The 8,428-nt window shown below is 41.4% G+C and overlaps 1 protein-coding gene across 1 annotated transcript; it reads right to left on the bottom strand.

Annotated features, from left to right (window-relative positions):
- Window positions 1–6,091: 6,091 nt before the first annotated feature.
- On the bottom strand, window positions 6,092–7,192 carry LOC142175889 (uncharacterized). The gene has a single exon (XM_075242895.1). It carries the CDS (start codon window positions 7,190–7,192, stop codon window positions 6,092–6,094), a length of 1,101 nt encoding a protein of 366 aa, XP_075098996.1.
- Window positions 7,193–8,428: the final 1,236 nt, after the last annotated feature.

Here is an 8,428-nt window from a genome sequence, read left to right as displayed (position 1 = left end):
TACTCGATGATGAGTAAACGAGGTCCTGCGTCGTGCCGCGACGTTAAATTAAGCGCTTGTTGGGAGACAACCCAATTTTTATTGATTTCATAGTCTAGTTTATAAATTTTTAGTAGAGTAGACTAGATATTTTTATTTCTTTGTAGACATAAAAATTATAAGTAGGATGGTGTGGGGCATGTAAATTGGATATATAAAGTTCTCGAGGGGTCGGGATGTTATTTCAAAAAAATATCAGAAAATCGAATTTCCAACGCCCCACGCCACCTGTGGCGCACTTTACAGTATGTCGAAGCCCCCCAGCGCCAGGCCTAGCATGGGGCGCTGGGCTGGGGGTGCAGGTGAGTTTAATATTTTTATTTTTGTTTTGTTTTTGGTTATTAAATTAATGCACATTCCCATAAAACCCGACCCATATACCCATTTATAATAACATTTTAACCCACCTTATAACCCATACCTACCCCCAACACAAATTAAAACACAACCCAAATAAACACCCCTCCCCCTCCCAAACACCTGTTACTCTCTCTATCTCTCTCTCACGCCCTCCTCTGCCCACGAACTTCTTCTCCCTTCTCTCTCAAATTTCTCAAGCTTCTCTCTTACTCTCATCCTAAATCCTACAAGTATGTTCTTATTCTTCTTGTTCTTGTTCTTTTAATTGGTAGATGATAATAAACATCCCCCTCCCAAACACCCTAATCCCCATATTTTTCCCTAAGTTGATTCTTAAGACTTGTTCTATGGTGGGTGGCCCCAATGTGGGACGAAATTGGTTTGTGGTTGTATTGTATACGGAGTAGTAAACTAGAATTCCCTTTACTTCGTTGAAATTTGGGAGGGCCACCATGTTCCACCAGTGTTAAACTAAGTTGCACACACTTCATGCCCGCAAGGTGTTTGCTAAAATGTTTGAATGAGTATTTTGTGCACCGGTGAAGTCTGATTAACCGAGTGTAGTTGTATGTGATATCGGGCTAAGTGTGGGGTGTTTGGGAATTATTCTACATATTTGGGAGCTTGGTTTCAATGTACATATGTTGCCCACACCATGTATCCTATATTATGTATGTTGTAGCACTTTGTAGAATTAGCTAATTTAGTGTAGTAGTTGTAAAGTACCATATGCCACTTGCTTGCATTGAGGTTAATTCACTTTGCCATGATCAATCACTTGTTTGTGTGGCATAGTTAGTGCCTTTTAGCTATTGTGCGGCATGGGGAAGTCTTTAGTACCCATTTCCTTGTGGTACAACACTTGTGCATTTTAAACCACAATTGTGAGTATAATACATTGAGCCTTCGGTTTTAAGTGTGGGGTCATTTTTGACTCGCATGATAACCTTAGGCAAATTTCTTGATTCGTTCTCACATTCATGCTTATTTGTATTGTTGGTTTCTATGGCTCGTGATGGTGCAAACAAGGGCAAGGGAGTAGGGAGGTCCTCAACCACTAATCCCGCGCCTAAAAAGCGCAAGCAAGGGGAAGGATCATCTAGGAAAGCTAAAGGGAAACAAGTTGCCGACAGATCATAGCATGCACCATTGCAACCAAGGCCTCATTTGATACTAGTCAGTGATGCTGCTATCGCATGGCATATGGACTTTGTGCCATATGGGTGGTACATCTCTGAGATGGGCATTAATGTGAAAGCTTTAGAAAAGAACTTATGAGACGTTCTTGGCCGGTTGCGAGCACTGAACATGGAAAAATTCCTAGAATGCCCCGGCCATACGAATTTGAGCATGGTGCGAGAACTATATGCTAATTGGAATACGGACTTGTTCAGGTCACATGTCCATGGAAAAGATGTGCCACTGAATAGATTTTTGGGGGTTGAGAACTCTGACCCGCGGAGGCTACAGAAATTTGTCAAAAGCCCAAGCTACACGGAGATACGTCACACTCTTTGTGGCGTCAATTCAAATTCTAAGTGGACCAGAACTAAAGGCGATACCCATCTTGAGATGATTCGCTCTGATTTAAACAAGACCGCCAAAGTGTGGCAGAATTTCTTGCAAGCCCGACTCATGCCAGTTGAACACAACAGTGAATGCACTCGAGCTCGAGTGTGTGTGATATTTTGTTTGATGACTGGGAGACCCATTAAGGTGGGTGAGATCATACTGGGGGAGATGGACCGCACATGATTTTTTTTTTTTTTGCCTAATGGCTAATATATAAATAAAATCCCAAAAATGGTTCCAATGCTTACAAGATGTCCAAACCAAAATAGAAGTTGCATGAAGCTACTAGCTATTAAAAAAGATAGAAAAGCTAAAATCTAATGAACTAACTATTACAACATGATAAGTTGAATGCTTCCTTCTCCTATTAGTGTATGTGAATCCAATTGTCATTGGCAAATACCAAGCAGCACCTATCAAGCTCTCACCAGGCACCAGGGTATATTGTCCATAGGCTAAAATGAATTCCAAACAACTCCACCGCAGAGTTGAAGTCTGCATCGTCCTCCAAGTGTCGCTACTATATGATCTCCATATGCGGTGGACTGATTTTGTTCAAGTATTAATCATGTGCTCACTCATCAAGATTAATGTGTAGAAGAGGAGCCTGGCTTTAGGCAGGCTTTGCAAGGCAAAAGCCAGGCTTGAGCTGGCTTTAGGCAGGCTTTACAAGGCAAAGGCCAGGTATGCGCTGGCTTTAGGCAGGCTTTGCAAGGCAAAAGCCAGGCATGAGCTGGCTTTAGGCAGGCTTTGCAGGACAAAGGCCAGGCATGAGCTGGCTTTAGGCAGGCTTTACAAGGCAAAAGCCAGGCATGAGCTGGCTTAAGCCAGGCTTTACAAGGCAAAAGTCAGGCATGAGTTGGCTTTAGGCTGGCTTTACAAGGCAAAAGCCAGGAATGATCTGGCTTTAAGAAGACTTTGCAAGGCAAAGGCCAACCTGTGCCTTTTTGTGATCTTGTAAGCTCAGATCCTTCCCTACTAGAACCTTTAATGTAGACATCATTCAAAACATTGCTAAACCATCCTCAGATTGAGCTTGAAAGCATGCTAATACCACTGATAAATGATTCAACAATCTCCAAAAATACCATATGACGGGTTCAGCATTTTCCTTAGCATTTGGACATATCAGTTTGTGCAGAGTCCAATCTTGTGAAGCCATCAGTCTGGGGTTCTTCTCTTTGCTATCATAATCCTAAGGTTAGGTGATTGAGATTTGTCTAGATTGATCAACCTCCTCCCTGCACTAGGCAGTTCAGAGAATGAATGAAACTCAGATGTACCTGCAAAAGAGAACACAATGTTAGCTATAAAATCTGCCACTGAGTTGCCTTCTCTAAACACATGTTGAAAGATCACATTGAAGTTGTCCTTCATCTCTATAATTTTTCTTCACATCTTGTGCAATTACCCATGGAGGATCCCATTCCCCTTCTATCGCCTTCTTCATCACCAATGAATCAGTCTCGAGTATGAGAGGGTGAAAATCATGCTCCACACAATATTCCGACCCTTGAAGAATAGCCTTAGCTTCAGCCAACACATTGGTTGTAACTCTCAAGTATACTGCCCTAGCATACACCACATCACCTTCATCATCCCTCACACAAAAGCCTAGGGAGCTAGGTCCAGGATTGCCCTTTGAAGCTCCATCAGTATTACATTTGTACCAACCATGACAAGGAAGCTGCCATGTTACTCTTGTAGTGATCAATATAGGTTTATATCCTTCAAAATATTGAATCATGTCTGGCCATAACAATGGAATATTAGGGATCAGAGCATACCTCACCCTTGCCAGTTGATGCAATGTCCTATTTATCTCATGAATCACCCTATTTGTGGACATTGAACCACCATATTTACCTGCATTTCTTCTCTACCACAGCTCCCAAGTGATGATAGCTGGTACTGCTTGAAATAGTGGCTTTAATTTCGGACAACACTGAGCATACCACCAATGCCTTATAATCTGCTTCAATTGAATCAATTGCACAGAAATTCCAGTAGCCCCCATGAACAAGTTCCATACCTTAGAGGCAGTAGGACTTGTGACAAATATATGCTCAAAAGATTCCTCTTGGGACTGCTGACAACATCAACACCTAGACATCACCATTTGCCCTAGCCTTCTCCACATGTCATCGGTGGCTATTTTCTGCCTCCACAATCTCCACAAGAAGAAGGATATCCTGAATGGCAAACCTTTAATCCACATTAACTTGAATTCCTGATTAGGATCTGCCCTATGCCTTAATATTTGCCAAGCACTGCTAACACTGAACTTGCCTGAAGGAGTTGGCATCCAGTATGGCTTATCCCAATATCTCTCACTGCCTTCATAGTGCACATTTAGCCTTATATGCTCTGCAATTTCCTCATTGAAAGTTTGATCTAGCAGCTGATCATCCCATGTTTTCCCTTGCCGCAGTTCTGCCACCTCCTGAAGACCTTCATTGATTGGAAAGTTTTCAGGTAATACATGATAAAGTGCACCCAATCCAGTCCAATTTTCATGCCAAATATTAGTTGTTCCACTCTTCAATTCCCATACGATCTCATGTTCTACTTCTTCCCTAGCATTCAGCATTTGTCTCGAAACATGAGATCCTCCCCTAAAACGCACCACAGTTGGTGGCTCCTTCTTGCAATACTTATTCCACATGAAATTAGACCACAAAGATTTTGTGGTCCTAAACCTCCACCATAGTTTAGCAAACAGTGCCCTTGAGACATCATTTAAGGACCTAAAACCTAGCCCCCCTTCCTCTTTAGGAAGGCAAAGATTTTTCCATGAAGCCCAGTGTCTGCTTCTCCCTTCTTCCTTTGTGCTCCAAAAAAACCTAGCAAAAGTCTTATGTAGATGCCCCAGGATGCTGTTTGGTGGATCAAGGATTGATAACATGTGAACTGGCATACTTTGCAATACACTAGAGATGAGTGTTGCCTTTTCTCCAAATGACATCAGTTTTCCTTTCCATGAATGCAATTTAGCCTTCACCTTCTTGATAAGATCCTCATAATATTCCTTCCTCCTTCTAGTGTAAAAAATAGGACACCCTAGATATGTGAAGGGGAATTTACCTCTTGTAAATCCTGTAATAGCTCCAACTGCCTGAAACAATCCACTAGCAACCTTTGAATACATGTAGTATGAACTCTTATCTTTGTTGATCATCTGACCTGATATCTTCTCATAGTTCCCCAACACTGCCATAATCTTGCTCAAAGAGGGAGGATGAGCAGATGCAAATATTATCGTATCATCAGCATACGCCAAGTGGTTTAAAGAATCAGACCACTTAGGCATTCCAAATCCCACAAATGACTTGTCTTCAAAAAGCTTATTCAAAGACCTAGAAAGTACCTCAGCTGACAGAATGAACAATGCTGGAGATAGGGGATCCCCTTGTTTCACACCCCTTGTCGACTTAAAGAAACCTGAGGACTGCTCATTCACCAATACTGAATACCAGTTATTTGACATCAAGTTCCACACCATGTTAATGAAGTGTTCAGAAAATCCCATCTTCCTTAGCACATGCAATAAGTACTTCCATGAGACCCTATCATAGGCCTTAGCCATATCAAGCTTGATCACCACATTAGCTGGCTTTCCCCTTAACCTTATGTCAGTGACAATTTCTTGAGTCAATAAGATGTTCTCAAATATACTCCTACCCTTTACAAATCCGGATTGATTAGGAGCTATTAGAGATGGCAAAAAAATCTCCAATCTGTCATGTAACACCCTAGACAAAACCTTGTTAATGAAGTTGCTCAAACTAATAGGTCTTAAGTCAGAGAAGGTCTCAACTCTAGGTTTCTTGGGCAGCAACACTAGATTGGTGTGAGTGATGGATTTAGGCAATGCAGCTCCTCCATAGAAGTGTAGCACCATGTTGTGTATATCAACACCAATAACATCCCAGCATGTTTGATAAAACAAGCTAGTGAATCCATCAGGGCCACTAGCACTCTCCCCACTAAGCTCAAAAATTGTTGCCCTTACTTCTTCAATTGTTGGCAATCTGCTAAGTTCCAAATTCTGATCCATAGTGACCATTGAAGGTACATTATTGAGCAAGGGAAATTCAGAAGCATCACCTTCATTTGTGAACTATTTTTGATAGAAGTCCACTACAGCTGTAGCCAATTGCTCCTGGTCTTCACTCCATACCCCACTGCCACTTTTGATCCTCTTCAGTTGCAATTTCTTTCTTTTGCCATTGACATGGTTGTGAAAGAAACTTGTATTCCTATCTCCTTCAGCAAACCAATTCATCCCAGCTTTTTGCTTCCAATACTGCTCCTCAATATTCAAGTATTTCTTCAATTCAGATTGAGCCTTTTGAAGCACAATCCTATTCTCAGTTGTAGGCTCTTCTTCAAACAACATCTCCTTCACCCTAACAATGTCCTCCAAAATAGCCAATTGCTTGAAGATATCACCAAATGTTTCCCTATTCCATTTTGAGAGTGCTGCCTTCACCCTCTTGATATTCTGCTTGAACATCAAAAACTGATCCCCTATGAAACTCGCTTCCCAATTCTGCCTCACCACATTCATAAATGTAGAATGCTTTGTCCAAAATTTCAAGAAATTGAAAGGCTTGACAAACTTGGTTGTCTGCACCCCACATGTCATTAGCAATGGTGCATGATCTGATCCAGTTCTGATTAAATGCTCAACTTCAATAGTTGGCAACATGTTCTGAAATGGCAAATTCACAAAAATCCTATCCAATCTCTTGAATATACACTCACCATTGGATCTCCCATTCCACCATGTGAATGGACTTCCTTTGTACCCTTGCTCAAATAAACCACAAGAGTTTACACAAAATGCAAAATTCTTATATTCAGGAGGGTGTACTGGAAGTCCCCCTATTTTCTCATCTTCATGCAATAACACATTAAAATCCCATCCTACCAACCATGGTAATTCCATATCACTTGCTAAATAATACAAGTGATCCCACAAATCCAACCTCTCCATTGCTGAACATTTTGCATAAACAAATGTCATCATCATGTGCTGCCCCAGGTCATGGTAAAACACTCTCACAGTCACCTGTTGCTCAATATCCTCCACTAATTCCCATTCCACCACTGCATTGAAGAATAACCATATTTGCCCATTAATATTTGTATAAGCAGTCTCCATATTCAACCTCCTTTTATATCTATCAATGAGTCCCTTCTTTTGAAAAGGCTCCATCAATGCAACTACACAAAAATTATGCTCCCTATTCATATTGGTCACCCTAGGAAAGGCATGTTATGTATTCACAGACCTTATGTTCCATATTAATGTTTTGATCATCATCTAGATAGAGAAGCTGCCCTCCTGGGCATTATTCTTGAAGGTTGTGGTGAATCTTTACTCTGATTCTTCTTAGTTTTTTTACCTCATTTAGCACTAGTTGTGGGTGATAAATCCCCTTCCCTAGCCACTTGTTTGAAGTTTTCGGCAGTAGACTCATCATATCCTTCATCCTCCATTGAATTTTATCTCAATAAGTATTCATCAATTGGTGTCACATTGTGTGTAACTAAATCATGTAAATGTTGTAGATGAGTCTTGGTTAGAACATTAAGATGTAGTTGCATGGTTTGATCAGTGCCAGATTCCATAGGAACTTCTTCTATTTCCCTGGATGCTCTTGGAACAATTGCCTGCTCATCAGCCTGTTCATACTCCTTGAATTGTAGCTCATGGACATACGCTGGAACACCATCTACATAGGCCAAAATCTCTCCAGTGGCTCTAAGGTTAGGGTTTACTGTAGCTGCCTCATCAGGTGAACCTGGTTTTAGGCCTGGCGTCGCCAGGTGAGCCTGGCTTTAGGCTTGGCATCGCCAGCCTATCGCCAGGTGAGCCTGGCTTTAGGCCTGGCGTCGCCAACCTATAGCCAGGTGAGCTTGGATTGTTGTCATTCTTAACCTTATCTTATATTATCTTTGTTTTTGCCCAGCTGATCATTCTTAACCTCAACTGCATTGCTCCATAAGACCTTTGTAGAGTTTACCTCATCAAGATCCTCCATCCGCCCAAAATCTTTAAAAGTTTGAGATGGAATCGCATGACAAGATTGGTTTGTGGTCACATTGAGTTGTTTTAGCTCCTCTTTGCTAGTCCCAAACCTTCTATGAACCCAGTCGATTGTGGACTAAATCCCAGAAGCAGTAGGACCATCTTTAGAACTGAAGACTAGTTTTTCCCCCCACCAAAACCAGTTGGTTGTTCTCATTTATATCACTTTGTTCCTCCTCTAATACTGTAAATTTATTCCTTGTTTGAAACTTGTTTGTCTGATCTTCTTCGACCTCCATCAGTGCAAAGTTATTGTGCACCTGCTGTACACCAGCATTCACTGGCATGATTGCATTGCCAGTTTGCCCTTGTACCTGGGTTTTGTTATTTTTGTTGGTTCCCCGATTATCCTGAACTTCC

The sequence above is a fragment of the Nicotiana tabacum genome, chromosome 22 (assembly GCF_000715075.1).
Source record: "Nicotiana tabacum cultivar K326 chromosome 22, ASM71507v2, whole genome shotgun sequence".
NCBI lineage: Eukaryota > Viridiplantae > Streptophyta > Magnoliopsida > Solanales > Solanaceae > Nicotiana > Nicotiana tabacum.
This window is presented reverse-complemented; position numbering and strand designations above follow the sequence as displayed.